Raw genomic sequence first — 18,852 nt, forward strand, 5'->3', positions numbered from 1 at the left:
TTGTGGATGGTTTGCCGCATGGAATTTTTGCCGAATGCCAAGACCAGAACAGACTTTTTGCATAATTTGGCCCACAAATTCACTTCCACCTTCACTCCAGACAATGCGTGGCAAACCAAATCTAGGGAAGAATTCATTTATTAGGACTTTAGCAGTCAACAAAGCAGTGTTATCTTTCAAGGGGTAGGCCTCTATCCACCGGGAAAAGGCACATACCACCACCAGAACATACTTGAGGTTGTTGCAGCGATCCATATGAATGTAATCAATCTGCAACACCTCAAAAGGATGTGACGGAGGGGCAAAATGACCTGCTGGAGTCGGAGTACCTTTTCCTGGATTATGCATTAGACAAACAATGCAATGTTTAACCACATTTTCGCCACATTTCGGAATCCCTTCATTCTGCCATACCGGAGCCAAAAGCTTACATATGCCCTTCGCACTAATATGAGCTGAACCATGAGCCATACTCACAACCGGTAACACATAAGCGTCCGGTAATAACCATCGCTGACGTTCAGACAATTCTGTCCAGCAGCACATCTGGTCTAACATTCCCGTACTTTCTTTCCACGTACTGAATTCCTTTTCAGTAGCCTCTCCCGGAATCGTTTTCACACTCTCAATCGTGTCACACATTCCAACTTCCCTAACCCAATTTGCAGGGCCTGCCACCTACATTCGGCTTGTAATGTTTCTAGCTGTTGCTTTCGCTACCTCATCTGCAAATGCGTTTCCACGACCCACATCATCTGTAACTTTCTTGTGTGCACTACACTTTATGATCGCTATTTGTGTAGGTAAGGTAAGAGACTCGAGAAGATCCGTCACTAACTGGCCATGTTGAATCTTTGTTCCATGGGAAGTGAAAAATCCTCTCTCCCTCCACAACTTGCCAAAACTATGGGCAACGCCAAAGGCGCACTGGCTATCTGTGTACACATTCACTCTCTTTCCCTTTGCCAACACACACGCTCTAGTCAAGGCTATTAATTCAGCTGCTTGGGCTGAATTATGTTCAATACGTACTGTCTCAACAATAGTACATAAGGTAGTGACAGCATAGGTAGAAGTGGTTTCTCCATTCGGGAGCTTAAAACAGGAACCGCCACCCAAAGGATCCCATCCGGGTCCTTGAGCGGAGTGTCCTTTAAATCAATTCTACCCTTTGTTTCTTCTTCCGTTCGTAGAAAACAATCATGTTTCTCCTGATCATCTTTTTCACTTGGAAGTGGCAACAACATAGCTGGATTTAACGTGTTACATCTTTTAATGTGTACATGACTCGCTAGAAGTGTCAGCTCGTAACCAGACAAATGAGCACTCGTGAGATGCTGCATTTTGGTTCTGTTCAGCAAGGTATCCACTGCATGTGGAACCATAACAACAAGTGTGTTATCCAATACTAATCCAGCAGACTGTCTAATAGAGATTGCGGCAGCTGCTGTAGCTCTGAGACAACTGGGCAAGGCTTTAGCTGCTGTGTCTAATGTAGCGGAGAAATAGGCACACGGCCTTTGCTTATCTCCGAATTGCTGTGTCAAGACTGACAATGCGCAACCCTCTCTCTCGTGAACATATAATGTGAAGGATTTGTTGTAATCTGGGGTCCCTAACACCGGAGCAGAACACAAAGCAGTACGTAAATCAACAAAACTTTGCTGACATTCATCCGTCCAAGTGAGCGGATGGGGCGTATCTTTCAACGCCAGTGCCAGCAATGGTTTCGCTAGAAGGGAAATATTTGGAATCCATTGTCTACAATAGGAAGTGATACCCAAAAAGGCACGCACTTCTCTCTGTGTGGTAGGTACAGACATCTGTGAAATAGCATGAATATGTTCTGGGGTCAATCGCCTTCCCTCCTTCGACAAGAGATGACCTAAATAGGTCACTTCTTGGCGGGCATATTGCAGCTTAGAGGGTGACACCTTATGATGCAAAGCGGACAAATGATGCAACAAAGCAACAGTCGCACTCTTACACACATCTTCCATGTCAGCAGCCACCAGCAAGTCATCCTCATACTGAATAAGCGTAGCGCCTGGAGGCAAAGAAAATGAATCAAGCTGGGATTTAAGAGCTTTACTGTAAATAGAAGGACTTTCACAATAGCCCTGAGGAGCTCTCTTAAAGCGGAAACTTCGGCCACCTAAAGAGAAACCAAAGAGGCCCCTACTCTCCTCAGCTATAGGAATGCTAGAGAAAGCATTCTTAAGATCGATCACTGAAAACCAAGCCGCCGAAGCAGGAATCATTGTTAACAAAGCTGTAATGTCCGGAACAACAGGGAACTGTGGTACCACTATTTTATTGACCTCTCTCAGGTCAATAACAAATCGATAAACAGGAGGCTGTGAGGGATCCGTTCTTTTAAGAATCGGAAGAACAGGACTGTTACAAACATTGCCTCTCGTTTCTTCGACCACTCCTTTCCGAATAAAATCATCAACAATAGCCAATAGTGCTCTTTTTCCATCACTAGAGATACGATATTGGGGAATACGTGGCATCCTAACATTCTCTCTAACTGTACCATCATATGGCGGGATCGCAAGATGACCCACGTCATTCGGACCCGTGGCCCAAAGACTTTCCAGGAGAGAAAGCAACTCAGGTGGAAACTGATCTCGAGACAAACACATGGGAGTCATCAATTTCTTTCCCAATGTAAGATGCACACCAGAAGGAGAACAATACAATGTTGCATGCAGTCTTTTCAACAAATCCAAACCCAGAAAATTCTCCCCACAACCAGTTGTCAAGATGAGAAAAGTTTCAAAATCATAAGGGCCAATCGAGACAGGCAAAGGGCAAGAAACCGTATTACAAACTGGGGCGCCAGAAAATCCCACGGATGTATTCACAAAGCCAGACAAAGGTGCCCCAGGGAGTTTAGAATGCATAATAGAACTTCTCATCGCACCAGTATCCAAAAGAAATGGTTCTAAAATGCCCATAGTATTGACAGTAACATATGACCCATTTTGATCTACTGGAATCGATACAACTCCCTCACTTTGTCCATGGCTGTCCTATTCGGTCTGAAAGTCTTTGACTCCATTTTTAACATGATAATCATCATTGTAATATTGTGTAGACGGAACTGCTTGTTGATCGAAGTAATTCGGAGTAGATGAAGAAAAAGATCGCTGCTCCTGAGAGGACGCACCCCGTTCTCTACCTCTAGATCCTATCTGAAAATGACCACGACCTCGAGGAGCAGACATCCCATTATTGCGCTGTAATAGAACCAGGCAATTATTCCTAAAATGCCCTTCTTCCCTACAATGTGAACATTGGTTCGGGCCTAACGAAGGTCGTGGCGCATAATACTCAGGCTTTTGTAACAATCTCTGAAACTGTGGGGGCTGTTGGAACTGGGAAGACTGATGATTCTGATTCGAGTGAGGCGGATACGCCTGCTGCAAAAGAACCTTCGTTTTTTGATCTCTATTTTTCTTCTCTTGTTTCTCCTTTTCTTCCTTATCTCTGTTCTCATAATACTGTGCAGTAGCCAATATTTTAGCAGGGGAAGAGACGGCCCATGCACTTTCAGAAATCTTTAATTTATTCGACAACTCAGGAAGTAGATTATATACAAACTTATCCACAAATAATTGCTGACCACCCTCTACACTCAAATCCTGACCACTATGGTCTATAAACGTCTCTTTGAAACAAGTGAAGAAATCCGAGACGCTTTCATCTTTCTTTTGCTTGCACGCGGCCAGCTTATCCCAATTTACTCGCACTGCAAGCATCATTGTCTTCATCAATTCAAATATTCTACCTGGAAGAGCCGTAATCAAATCCTCAGGCTTCGCACCACCTACCTGATTCTCATTGGCGGCTCTAACAGCAGCCCAATTGCCACCTAATTCAACCAAGTGATCTTCCTTACGAATCTGTGCCCATATACCTTGCGGAACCACATTTCCGAACAGCATATCAATATCGGCTAAATTCATAATGCAAGCGTCGACTGTATGGGACAATTCTTTATGGTATCCAGCTGGATTCTTACGAGGGTCCGGAAGAGTGCTCTTAAGCGCTAAAACTTCAGACCTCTTCCAAGGCTCATGGACCCATATACGCTGGAAATGAGCGGGGATTGCAGGTGGACCTGGTACCGCTTCTCTCCATACGGGAGGAACTTCACGCATCGGATAATTCTTACTACCTTGTTTGTTGGCGGTGTTAACCTCAGAAACAGACAAGGACAGAAACATAGTGCGAAATGCAATGAGTTTATTTACTGCCTCCTCAACCCTATTTCCTACAATAACACCCTTATTGAAGTCTGCCTGTAGCTTCAATAATTCCAAGGGAACTGTATCTAACTCCATATCATCCCAACCTTTAATAAGAGTTTGACACATGACATTAAAAACATATCTCTGCGTAGGTTCCGACCACTGATAGAAGTTACTCATAATATCTGCAGTACTGTATTCTAATCCCTGCTCAATCCATCTACGAGCAAGAGAACCCAAAACCACTTTCTCGTCCGGAAGAGGAAGCTGACAACGAGACTGTCGTCTAGAAAAAGCTGGAGACAAATTGAAAGACCCTATAAGAGGGAAAAGGAAACTTGAAACAGCATCCGCTATCCTCCTCTGCGAGGTAGGAGAGTCCTTCAAAAGAATAGGAGACATGGCAGATGTAGAAGGCAGAAGAGATTGAAACATAACAGGCTGGGGAGTAGGAGCAGGAGAAGACGGAGGCTGAATCACAGACTGCAAGGATGGAGCAGAAGCAGGAAAAGAAGAATTGACAGGCTGAGCCTGTTGCTGAACAATTGGCAACTGAGCAACCACTTGTTGAGCAACAGGAGGGGGTAACAGAGGTGCGGTAGCATTTTGCACATAGGGCGGAGGGGAACTCAGCAAACACGTCATTAGGGCATCTTCTAATTCCTTATTTTTATCTGAAGAGGAAGTAGGCAGCATCGGATAGCATCTATCTATCGCTATATGATGTTGTCTCTCTGACACCTCTCTCGCACCCTCTTCTTCATTATCTTTAAGCTGTTGGGCAGCCTGTAAAATCGACATATCTTGTGCTTTCTTATCCTTTTTCACTTGTTTAATTGCTTTCTGTTTGGCTTCTTTACGCCAAAGGTGGAAGGAGTCAAACATAGCCGGCCGGGCTTTTCTTTTAAACAAAATCGTTTCTAAATTATCTAGTATAGTGTGGTCAAAGCTACCGTTTTGGGGCCATCTTAAGACTCCACTATTCTTCGTATATTGGACCCATGTCTCGTTAAAGGTAATGGGACCAATACCATGTTTCGAATAGAGCTCATAAGTGGGAGTTCCAACTGGAGGGATAGGGCACGACTCGCGCTCCTCTAACTGGGAATCCTTCGTACAACCTAAACAACAAAATCTCTTAAACTTACCAGCCCAGGCATCGTTACTTCTCTAGACTGATCACAAACAACAAGGGGTATAGATCAGTGGAACAGTACAATCGTACTTGCCCCTTGGCTTCAGGGATTGCAATACCTGAATGTACCAAAAAACAAAACAAAACAAAACAAAGGTCTGTGGGAGCGACCCACCAAATACTTAACTAAGAATCGTTCCACACCAGCGACGGTCCGTCTATGGTCTCGCTCTACAAAACGTCATCAGAAGGGTACAAGGCAGGGCGACAGTCAGGGCAGCAGTCGTCAGCAGCGTTCGGTCCACTTCCGACATACAGGGGTCGATCAGGTAGTGCGCCTCCCCCGGAGTTTTCTTGCTGGGCTCCTCACGACCCTCGGGCTCAACCGCTACCGCTGAAGTCGCCCCACGTTGGGCGCCAGTTGGAGAACTGCAGCCTTAAGGCCCGGCGGTGCAGGGTACGCCTAAATCCCGGAGTTCACCTGCCTTATCAAATACAGATACATATAAAGGGGGTCCCCGTAAAGAGGGAAAGTGTATTGTAGGTTACATACACTATAGTCATTCAGAAAAACATTAAAGCAATTTTTGAAACAGTTGGGAGATTGGTAATATATTATTTAATCACCAATACTACGTGATTGTACAAAAACGAAACAAAGTCATACAAATTATGAACCCCAAAGGAGGGGGAAAAAAAGGGAGGGGGGGAAAGAATTGTGCTCAAGGAAGTGTAAAAGGGGAATGACACAGTATCAGAAAGTACCAATACAAAATTTAAAGACGAATATCAAAACAATCATGATACAAAACCCCGAATACAGGGCAAAACTTTAGAAAACAGTTAATAGTGAGATTTCAACGGTCACATCTAATCATTAGAGCATAAAGGGTTGTGCCGGAAAATCAAACAAAAGGAAAAAACAGTCGACGTTTCGACCCCTATCCGTAGGCCAACTAAAGTCCTTTCACGGGGTCTTCATCAGGACGTCACACAAGGGGGAAAGAGATGTGGGGCCATTCTGTGTAGAAAGAATTATAATTATTTTACTATAGTTCATGAAAAGGACGCAAATCATCGTCCTATCTAAAATAATAAGAGTGCATAATTTTATGAAGACAATTACCATGGTGTACGAGCAACAACATATTTTCCCTACAACAAATCCTTTCAAGGCCAATCTGCAATTATGGGTCAGATATATCGACGACGTTCTTTGCATTTGGGAAGGCAATCCAGATCAACTAAAAGAATTTTACGACTAGCTCAATTCCCGCAACCCCCACATCCAGTTCACGATGGAATCCAGTAAAGAAAGAATACCTTTTCTAGACATCTCCATCTATGTGGAAGTAGATCATCTACAAACAACATTGTTTAGAAAGCCAACGGAACGCAATTCATTATTGCAATACCAGAGTCATCACCCGAGAGGCCTCAAGGACAACCTGCCGGTTGGACAATTCCTTCGAGTCAGGAGGAATTCTTCCACTAGGGCCAACTATCTGAAAGAATCGGAAGTCCTGAGTGAACGTTTAATCTCACGAGGATATCCATCCCGGATGGTGAAACGGGCCAGAAAACGGGCTTGGTATAATCCCTGTGATTCCCTCCTCAACCCAGAGGCAGTGCCACGAACCTCAGCTGATCGAGTCATCTGTGTGACCACCTTCTCTACACGCAGCAATGATTTAAAAAAAATCATCAATCAAAACTGGCCTTTGGTTGCAGACGTTATCCAACAAACTGAACTACCTCTACCCTCATTTAAGAGAGCTAAAAATATTCGGGACATGGTGGTTCATTCCTACCTGGAGTCAGCAAGTCAACCGACTTTGACATCCCTTTGGAACTTACCCCCGGTAGTGGGGCACCACAGATGTGGCACGTGCACTGCATGTGATACAACAATCCAGACTAAAACATTGGTACATGGTGGTAGAACTTACACCTTAAAACATTACACAAATTGCAACTCCAGTGGAGTCATTTACATTATTCGGTGCCCATGCAGTCAGTTGTATGTAGGGCAAACTCAACAGAAAATCAAATCCAGGATTTCATCCCACTCTAGCAGACTAAGATGCAAAGTGGCAGGGGCACCCTTGGTAGATCATTGGGGGTCAGCAGGTCACGCTGTAACAGACCTACGTTGGTTTGTTATTGAGAAAGTAACCCTTGGCAGAAGAGGTGGCAATCTCCCCACTATATTAAACACACGAGAGTCTAAATGGATGTCTCTCCTGGACTCTATTAAGAATGGTCTAAATGAGCAGGATAGCAGTAATGCACAATTGGCAGCTCTCGGCTAGCGTAATCCTGGTTTCTGTGTTTAAAGTTGCTTTTAATTAAGTTCCAGCTACACTCATCTCACCCTCATGTTTGAGAAGTGCGTGAGTTTCCTTTAATATCCATGACGTGTTGTTATTGAAAAGTAGAATATTGCTGGATTTCACCAACATATGTTTTTTGATGATTTACATTTGTGGACTCTATGTAACCATGTATTTCCCTCTACGACCTTCTGTGCCAAGAGTCGGAGGGCATTATGATCGTTGGGCAATTTGGTCTTCAGCCTCCTGCGTGAGAGCTGCACCACACTTCTTAGCCAACACTACAATAATTCCCCTGATTTATGCGCTCGTTTTTCAACACACCATTTGCAATTATTTATTTAACTTTTCCAAGATCTTACACAGATCCCGTTGTAATAATTTCCTTTAGCCATAGCACTACTGCATCAATATCGAATTCGATCTAGAGAATGGCTGTAGTAACTCTTCTATGCCATTTGTTTTGAGCTTTGATTTAGCTCCACCCCTAAAAACTCCGCGTACCACATACGGCGGAGTTCTAGTGCAGGATCCGAGGAGACGCCTGGACCGACGTCCTATTTTGTAAGCCACCTTTCTGGTTAACCTTGCCTTTTTAAACGCGCTATAACGGGAGTCTGACAACTCGGTAAACTAGCTTGATTTTTACCGCAGGACTACGATTCTGTCAACCGGAAGAAAATACCCCTGATGTTGACGCCGTGATTAGAGTTGACGCGGCTGCGTCCTCTGTCTCTGTAAGTACCCGCTGTGGTTTTCACTTTACTGTTTTGCCATTTGGTTGCCGCAATCGGCTAAACGGCTCTCTCTCTCTCTTTTGATTTACCATAGGATTAAAACACAGACAGGCGCCATACTTGTTTATTTCTTCTCCTCGCTTGTCGCATCTTTGGCGACCTGGCCTCTGTAAGTAAGAATTTGATCCTGTCTGGATCTTTTTCAACCTGCCCTTTATCTGTTAATAACACTCCTTATTTATAATCGCAGGTACTAACAGAAATTGCACCCCTGATTGGTTTGTGAATTTTTAACCATTGGCCCCTGCCCGATTAAAGACGGTGCAGTTACGCTCTTTGAGCTGTAAGTATATACCACCTGCTTTTGCCATACTCGGGTTGCACTTTAAAACTTGCGCAATTGGTAATCTAAACCCTTCTTTCTGATTTACCATAGCACTTTAATTGCTGAAGCTGTTAACCTGGGACACACTGCGCCAGAACTTCATATTTCTTGAAGGTCTAACTTTCACTGACCAAGAGGTACTTCCCATAAATGCGGTTTTTATGTAGATTTTACAATAACTTCTATCCTATCCAAACCACTTTGGTTTATGGATTTAAGGATGTTTTTGTCTTTGCTATTATCTTTTGTGGCTGCTACTGGAGTGACAATATTTATTTGGACTCCTTGTGATTCTTATTGACTATATGTCTCTTCCTTAGCTGAGTTGATCATTCCACGAGAATACCCACGACGTCCAGCGTGGCTCCCTTGTCCCTGTACTGAACCCAGTTGGGTCATACACCATGGTAATTGTCTTCATAAAATTATGCACTCTTATTATTTTAGATAGGACGATGATTTGCGTCCTTTTCATGAACTATAGTAAAATAATTATAATTCTTTCTACACAGAATGGCCCCACATCTCTTTCCCCCTTGTGTGACGTCCTGATGAAGACCCCGTGAAAGGACTTTAGTTGGCCTACGGATAGGGGTCGAAACGTCGACTGTTTTTTCCTTTTGTTTGATTTTCCGGCACAACCCTTTATGCTCTAATGATTAGATGTGATTGTTGAAATCTCACTATTAACTGTTTTCTAAAGTTTTGCCCTGTATTCGGGGTTTTGTATCATAATTGTTTTGATATTCGTCTTTAAATTTTGTATTGGTACTTTCTGATACTGTGTCATTCCCCTTTTACACTTCCTTGAGCACAATTCTTTCCCCCCCTCCCTTTTTTTCCCCCTCCTTTGGGGTTCATAATTTGTATGACTTTGTTTCGTTTTTGTACAATCACGTAGTATTGGTGATTAAATAATATATTACCAATCTTCCAACTGTTTCAAAAATTGCTTTAATGTTTTTCTGAATGACTATAGTGTATGTAACCTACAATACACTTTCCCTCTTTACGGGGACCCCCTTTATATGTATTACATTACGCCCAGGTCCCCGTTGACTGCATGGGTTCAACCCCCCCTTTTGTAACGTTATCAAATACAGAGACACAGACTCTTCGTCTGGTGTAGAAGATGGTATTTATTAGCTGCAGCTAGTACAGTGGTCTTAGAAGTCGTCAGTACAACGAGGTTCAAAAGAGACTGCCACTTAACTCCGTGGCGCACAGGTTTATATACAGTATAACACAGTGCAAAAAAGCAATTTCACAAGAGCATGAGCTATAAGCAAACGTTAGAAACAATGTTTTAAGACTAAGGCAACTCAAATTCCCGGTCTCGTTTGTTACTCGACCTCTTAAGTAAATTACGAATGAATCCACTTTATTCAGTTTACGAGTAAAGAAAACACACAGGTGTGTGTCGCAGGAGGACAGTCGTGAAACAGGAGAATGCAGGAGACATGTAGCGAAGGACAGCAGATAAGATAAAGTAAAGGAAACAATGGTGTGAACCAACTTGTAGTCCGGACGGGGATTAATCAGCTCAGACAGGAATTAGTGTACTCGGCCAGACCCTGACACTCACTAGTAAACATTAGCAGAGAAGCCACCTGACACGCAAAGGCAGAAACAACAAAAACATCGCGTTCGCTGAGCTGCCTGACTGAGGGCAACACAAAATGGCGGCGGTCACAAAATGGAGGCTGAGTACGAACGAATTCGTAATTTTCAGAAACTCATATGTTTCCCCAAAAGAGTAAAAAGCACTTGTAAAAATTAATCAAAGATGTTAATCAAAGTCTGCACCTGGTGACATCATAATCAACACAGCAGTGATTTAAACCTGTGTTTCAGGACAGTGTGATATCAACTTTTTCAGCCTGTTACACTAGAAAGTATCGATCGTTTGAAGAGAAAATTAAAGTTCCACTCAATAAATAAATAAAGTGATGAAGGGAGATGCCTGGGCCCAGCAGTTGTGCTAATGGAGGCCACACCCCGGCAACCGGGCACTGTCTGAGGCATTCAAAGGGAGGGGGGCTGGTGGGCTTTGAAGCTTCTGCTGTTCCAGCAGCAGTCAGCTAGTTGGAAGTGGTCCGGCCTGGGCCGCACAACTTTTGCGGTCCTCTCTGGGCAGCAAATGCAGGAATTGCCAGCACCGACGCTCTTACATGTCGCCGCCGAGGGTCGGCAGATGCCGGGCCCGCCACGAGCGGCCAAAGGTCAAGCTACGCTCTGCCCAGCAGTCCTGCATTTCATCCCCAAGGTCCGCCATGGGAAAACATGTTAGAATTGGGCAGGCAGAAGCAGAAATAATCATATTGTTAGCAACAGGCGTGAGAAGTGTAAGCTTCTATTAAACATACCACTGCATTTGTTCACCACTCTGACACCAGTTGACAGATATGCCATGCTGAAATTCAAATTCTGCAGCTTTCATCCCCACCCCCAAAACAACTTTGAGCAACAAATGGGGTTTTGGGTGCTGATAACTAGCAGGACTTGCTTTTGCATGTGACACAAAAATGTATATGTTTTGCTGAGAATAATAGATGTAACCACTTTGCCAGTATCAAATGTTCCACTTAACGTCACATTTAAATGTTGCTTCTGTTTCACAAATGTCCTGTAGGAGTCATTGACGAACATCAGTTGCCTTATTATGACATGGTGCCTTCTGATCCCTCAATAGAAGACATGAGAAAAGTTGTGTGTGACCAGAAACTTCGACCTAACATCCCAAATCAGTGGCAGAGTTGTGAGGTAAATTATGTTTACTGTCATAAAGCAAATAATGCAATTCTTTACTTTCTTATTCGTAGGGTCCTAATAGCACAAAAAAGCATATTTTCTAGATTCAGCTATGAATATGTGGTTATGATATTATGATTCATGGCGTCCCTCTTGAAATTGTGCATTGCCCTAAGGTACATCAGAATATTTCACCAAAAGAGTGCATCATGATCTGACGAGGTCAGCTGTGTAACAGCAAGGGTTCACTGGGACCTAATGTAAGCAAGGAAAATAGGGCCCTCAACCACTTGTCTGGATAGTAAAAGGCAGCTATACTATAGGTGCAACAGGCCCTCAAAACCCTAGACTCTGGTGCAGCTGCACTTGCTGCATTAATGATAGCTACCCCATGAAGTTCACAGGCTTTAGCCTGGAGTAGGTTATCTGCAATAGACTGGTCAATCAGTGCTTTTCTTTAGGTAAATTAGACTTAATCTTTGTCACTAGGGCACCTCAGTAGCAGGCGCGCATCTGTCATGGTGATCCGGGGTTGCTGCAAGGTGCTCTGCGAGAGCTAGTTAGAATTAATCAAGAAAACCTTCCTCTCTGCAATATATTTCTAGCACAGATCGGTCACACTCTTCTAGTTCAAATATAGATGTCCCATGGGAAATCGCCTGCATATTTGTTTTTTTCTTTCGAGCTCCTAGCAGTTGTATGTGGGTATCACCACTCAACTGCTCAACTGGTGGTATGAAAGAAAATAAAAGACAAGCCTTTCTGACCATTCTCCCGAGGATCATACATGCACTCGGGCTACCAAACTTCATTTGTTGTAAATACTAAAGAAGAGCTTGTCATGCATGCCGTGCCTTCCTCTGCATGGTGAAGGACTGACCTCAAGTTCTTGGTAGATTTTGTATGCTATGTATGAACTTTCTTAATCAACATCAGGATAAAAAATGAATCCAACATTCCACATGAGGGAGACACATGCGCTTATACTTTAATACCCTTATTAGGTACCTCCACGTTGCTATCACAAGCATATTTATTATCTGTTTAGGGGACAAGCCTACACAGTTGGGGTAGATTATCTGAGAATGAAAGTCCCTCATGGAGTGCCATCAAATGTGAATCTCTTTCAGCGTCTGTGTGTTATGAGGAGGCTGTGCTACCAAGCAGGCAAGGTAGACAGCAGTACCCAAGGCAGAGGAACCTCAGTGAAAATAATGGAGAACAATTACACATTTTGTTGTTCTGCTTCATCCTAATACCAGCTTCTATCAGAAAGGATTCTGGCAAAAATTGTTAAAGGGAATGCCCTTATTCAAGTGACTGCTTGGATACCTGTGAGAAATGGGGTTATTGGTTGAAGGGTGTAAAACCACCACTAGGGTGAACAACAGAAAATCCCTTTTATTTACCTGCGCTTAACCCACTAAAGCAGTCAGCCTTAACTTACAGTCAATGAATAACTTAATTATGCAGCACAGAAGCAGTAATAAAGTGAAGACATAACAGAAGAAACATCCAACACCAATCTACAAAATTAGAATAAATGTAATATATAAAATGATAACGGAATGACAGAAATACAATTAGTAGAACTGGAGATATGCAATTTCAAAGCCTTAAGTGAAAATAGTGCCAAAAAGTACAAAACACAAACTCGGGTTATCTGATGGACTGCCTACCAGGAGCTGTGAGAGGCTGTGTTGATTCTGATGTGGCTGCTGATCAAGAACTGTGAGGTGCTGCAATACGAGGTCCTGGGGCATTATGCAGAGTGCTGCGTCAGTTCTGATGAAGCCCATTAAAAGGGGCTATTAGGTGCTGTGATGTGAGGCCCTGCATCATTATTCATAGTGCAGCATCTGTTATGACGAAGACCCTTATCAGGGGCTATTAGGTGCTGTGATGTGAGGTCCTGCGTCGAGATGCATAGCACTTCATTGGATCAGATGAATGCACCAATCAGAAGCTGCTAGTTCTGTGATGTAAGGCCCTGTGTCACATTGCATAGTTGTGTCACAGTGGGTTGGTTCTGAGGGAACCTACAGTTGGGCAAGGAGGAGTACACTCTGATGCCAGCCAAGAGTTCAGGACCTGGGGGGACACCAGTTGGGAATTAGGACTCACTCCAGTACAGGCCAGCAGCAGGGCACAGGCAATTCGAATTGGATCTGGGCAACTGAGAGGATGCAGGACAGGCCTTTGAAGCTTGTTATTTCCTGTAGCTCACAACAGGAGCCCAATCTGCCCTTGTAGTCACTCCGGTGGTCCTAAGTTCAAGAAGCAGGTCCAGTCTTCCTTACTCAGGCAGTAGAGCAGCAGGGCAGTTCTTTTGCAGCAGGGCAGTCCTTCCAGCAGAAGGACAGCAGAGCAGTCCTTCTGAGTATTCCACAGGTCCAGATGTGACCTAAGGAGTGGTTCAAAGGACCCAATATTTATACCTGTTGCCAGGATTGGAGTGAGGGAAACCTTTAGACCCCTCCCGACATCTGTTTCTGAAATTTTCTTCCTTCACCTCTCTGGTCTTAAGATGTCTGAATTGACAAAAAACCATTGTGAAGTACTTCTTGAGTGCTGAAGGCAGCCTCAATTGAAGTGCTAGTGGGGTAGGTAACAATGCTGCCCCACATCCATCTTTGTAGGATGGGGATCACTGACATAATATCAGTCAAAACAATATCGTTACACAGAAATATTGTGTAAAACATATAAATGACAAAAAATGTATTTGCCTATACATATAATGGTAAGTGCAAAAATACATTAACAAATATTGTTTCACACTAATATTGTTATTTTTTTTAAAGTATTGTTTTTAATACATATATCGTTTTAAATAGTAAATCTAAACTATTTTAATAGATTACATCAATATGTAAATTAAATAAAGAAAAGTAATATTTAAGTAATATTTAACAATATATGTAAATAAATACTATATATAAATATATACTTCTATAAACATATACATATATGTGTGTGTATGTTTATATGTACATATATATAAAACACCATTATATTGTAATAGCATGTAATATTAATATTTTACATTGTATTAAATTGTTTGTGTTTTTTAATATACTACTATAAAATGAACATATATATATATATATATATATATATATATATATATATATATATATATATATATATATATTCACTGGAAAAAACCATAGGTTTTAGGCCATATATAGTTAGGGGTTAGCATTTACAAAACCTTAATTTACTCGCACAAAACCATAGAAATTCGCATATATAGTTAGATGCAATAACTATATATCGCGCACCCGCAATCCACTGCTGATGATGTCACATATTACATCATTAATGACATGGTCAGTGACATCACTGATGACATCACTGATGACATCTCAAATGACATCACTGATGACATCACTGATGACATCTCAAATGACATCTCAAATGACATCACTGATTTCATCACTGATGACATCACTGATGACAACTCAAATGACATCACTGACAACATCACTGATGACATCAATCATGTGATAATACGATCAACCTCTTCAGACTCTAATATAACCTTAGATACACTCAGAGTAAACAGACACTCACAGACTGTCACTCATCCATGGAGTTACTCACACACCTAGTCAGTCATGCACTGAATCAATCACACCTCCATTTCATCAACTATACAGTTATACACACCTTATTTATTCAAACATATTCTAACACATATTTACTCTCTTATACAATTCCTGATACAAGTTTTCAATGATCCATTCAGCCACTCACACATTCACTGGCTCTTATACACAGTAATTTTTATATGTGAACTCTCACATGTACTGTGTTTTACATATTTACTTACTTTGACATGTAGCACTGAGATATCCATTCACTCACCAATACACTCGTACACAGTCAACCACCCATACAGCTGTTTCAACATGCAGTTTTGAACCCATAGATCGAGTGAATCAACTGTTCACACATGTATACACAGAGTCACACACCTCCCAGCCACCCCCACACACACACTTACTCTCCCATAGAAATACTTAGGCAACCAATCAATAACCCATATAGTTACTCATATAGCTACTGATTAACACATGCAGCACTTCATAGAACAACAGATTTAATGATGCACAAATTAAGACAGTTTAGTCACTAACCCATGCACTCAGTGAGACACATTTAATCACTCTCTCATACAGTCAGTCATGCACCTACTAAATCCTTCATCCAGACACTTATACATCCACTCATTCTTCAATATGTAAGACATATTTTGACTTTTCAGAAACATACAGTCACTGGATGTTGTCATTTGAGATGTCATCAGTGATGTCATCAGTGATGTCATTTGAGATGTCATCAGTGATGTCATCAGTGATGTCACTGACCATGTCATTAATGATGTAATATGTGACATCATCAGCAGTGGATTGCGGGTGCGCGATATATAGTTATTGCATCTAACTATATATGCGAATTTCTATGGTTTTGTGCGAGTAAATTAAGGTTTTGTAAATGCTAACCCCTAACTATATATGGCCTAAAACCTATGGTTTTTTCAGTGAATTTCAATGGTTTTTTAATAGCAAATATCAAAAGCTGTCAAATGTGAAGTACGTGATAGGTAAAAACATTTTCGTATTTATGCACGCTGATGTACTTTGAACGCTGCCCCCCCCTCGCTTTTCTCTTAGCAGTACTCTCTCTTTGCAGATAGTGAAGGGTAGTTAACGCAGGCCTTTGCCCCCGTTCTAATCCGTCGTGTCTGCTTCTCTCTCCATTTGATTGATTGTTATCCAAGCATTTACTGTTTTAGAATTGGTTCTCTTTGGTTCATTCTCTATTTACAAACAAGCACAGAGTCGCAATACTCTGTTTAGTCTTTGCAGATAGTGAAAAATCGTTTTAAAAAACAAAAGGAATCGAGCAAAATCAGTAGGCCACTAATGGGATCTCTTTTTGACCTAGCTAAAATAGAAACATTAAAAACAACCCCTCATGGGAAATACGAAACTAGTGAGATGAACTGAGCTCCACACGATGATGGCTGCAAGACAGCTCGGCTCCGCCACCCACCCCACCCAAAATAACGACAAACCCTATGCAAATATTATAAATATATACAACACACCAGCAAAGTAACAAGGTAAAACATTTTATTAAATAACTATTTGCATAACTATTTTATACTTTTAGTTGCCCGATCCGGCTAGCTCAATCGATCGAGCATGAGACTCATGCACTCTGATCTCCTTTGCCTCAGTCAAGCATCAATAGTAAAATTTTAATACATGAGTGTTCGTTCATGGTTTTGGTCCCTGAGTTGCTTCGATGTCACTGCCTTGCACAAATGGCATAAGTCCTGGATGTTGGGTGCCATAGTTCAGAGTTCTGAGCAGCGCTTGTAACACTGTCTAAAGCTTATTTGCACCTGCTGCAGCTTCACTATTCTCAAAGTAAGTGGGGGCCGTTTGTGGACCTGACTGCATTTGAAAACAATGTGATACGGTACCTCCCTAAACCGCTTGACGGAGGCCCCCGAGGGGCGGTGTCATGGCACGGACTCGGAGAAGACGCTTGGCTCCGACCCCCTCCCCAAGTCTTATAGCCCTGGTGTAGCCTGAGATCGCACCCGACATAGGCGGCCGGCTCCAGGGGTCAAGCTGTCTTTGATGTTTTGTAGCCTTTCGAATTCTATCCTTAGACGGCATTGTCTAATTCCCAAATAATCTGCAGTTGAATCTGTGGTGAAATATAATAAAAAATGTTATTAACCACTATTACCAAACAGTAAATCAATAACAGTAAGAACTAGATTCGACAATGCTATAAAAAAAAAAAAAGTATGCACAAGGGTGCAGGGGGTATCACTTTGACACCCTCTGACACCCTCAAAACAGGCACAGGTGCCATGTGGCAAGCAAACCAGCCCTAAGGGCAGGTCTGCCTTTCACATGACATAGGTGTGCGAGCACACATGTGCATGCACACCGGAATCGGTATTTTACCATGAAGTTTGATTTCATGCTAAAATACCGATTCGTTAAGGTCTTTGGGACTCAGAAGACTCCCCCCTACATAACAAATTAACAGAATCGGTAAAATTACCGATTCGGTATTTTACCGAACAAATAATTTTTCCGATTCTATAAATGTAGATTTACCTACACGTGGCCCCTACATACCGATTTGCCATTTAACGATCGGAAACGGCCGAAAACGGCCGTAACCGGTCGGTAAATGGCCTGAAACGACCACCTACATCTGGCCCTAAGTGTGCATGCATTTGATTTCAAACAAAGTTTTAAAACATTTTATGTAAAACAATAATACACCTAGTGCCAGATGTAGGTAAATCACATTTACCGATTTTGAAATACCGAATATTACCGAATTTTACCGATTCGGTATTTCAAAATCGGTAAATGGGATGTAAGTACCAACATCTGATTTATTACCGATTCCTTAAAAATTCTGTATTTACCGATTCGGTAAATACCGAATCGGTATTTGCTATTGAATCCTATGGGCCTTGAAGCCCATAGGATTCAATTCAAATACCGATTCAGTATTTACCGAATCGGTAAATACCGAATTTGTCAAGGGTGCAGGGGGTATCACTTTGACACCATCTAGCACCCCCAAAACGGGCATGTGTGCAATGTGGCACACAGACATGCCCTAAGGACACGTCTGTCTGTCACATGGCATATGTGTACATGCACAGATGTGCATGTACACAGGAATCGGTATTTTACCATGGATTTGTATTCCATGGTAAAATACCGATTCTGAAAGCCATGTGCCACTGGAAAATTGGCTACCCACATTTCAATCTTGCATTTTCGGTAAAATTACCGAATCGGTAAAATTACCGATTCGATAAAATTACCGAAAACGCAACATTTAAGGGCAAATTAATTAATTTTACACATGGGGGCGTATTTACAAGGGCCTTACACTACAAGGAAAATGACTTCAAATGACCAGACACACATGGGGACGTATTTACAAGGCCCTTGAACCCGGGGGAAGGGACTTGAAATTGCTAAGCACACAGAGGAGAGTATCTACAATGCCCGTGCAACACTTATGCATCATTTTTTACATGTACACCGTAACATTAACAACACAATTACATCATATATCTGTTCCGCAAAAGCGACACATTGCAGGAGTCACATCATTTTACCATCAAAAACAATTTCACCTTTTGGTGACTCTTCCATTCTGAACATTTTCCCACAATCCGTTTGACCTGAAACGA

At 42.2% G+C, this 18,852-nt stretch overlaps 1 protein-coding gene across 1 annotated transcript in view; it reads left to right on the top strand.

The window, feature by feature from the left end:
• Window positions 1–18,852, top strand: part of LOC147665801 (activin receptor type-1C-like) — a 329,593-nt gene that overhangs the window by 270,676 nt on the left and 40,065 nt on the right. The window contains exon 7 of the mRNA XM_086949471.1: window positions 11,482–11,612. Coding sequence (XP_086805597.1) covers window positions 11,482–11,612 — 131 coding nt within the window. The remainder of the gene's footprint in view (window positions 1–11,481; window positions 11,613–18,852) is intronic.

The sequence above is a fragment of the Lissotriton vulgaris genome, unplaced genomic scaffold (genome assembly GCF_964263255.1).
Source record: "Lissotriton vulgaris unplaced genomic scaffold, aLisVul1.2 SCAFFOLD_765, whole genome shotgun sequence".
Classification (NCBI taxonomy): Eukaryota; Metazoa; Chordata; class Amphibia; order Caudata; family Salamandridae; genus Lissotriton; species Lissotriton vulgaris.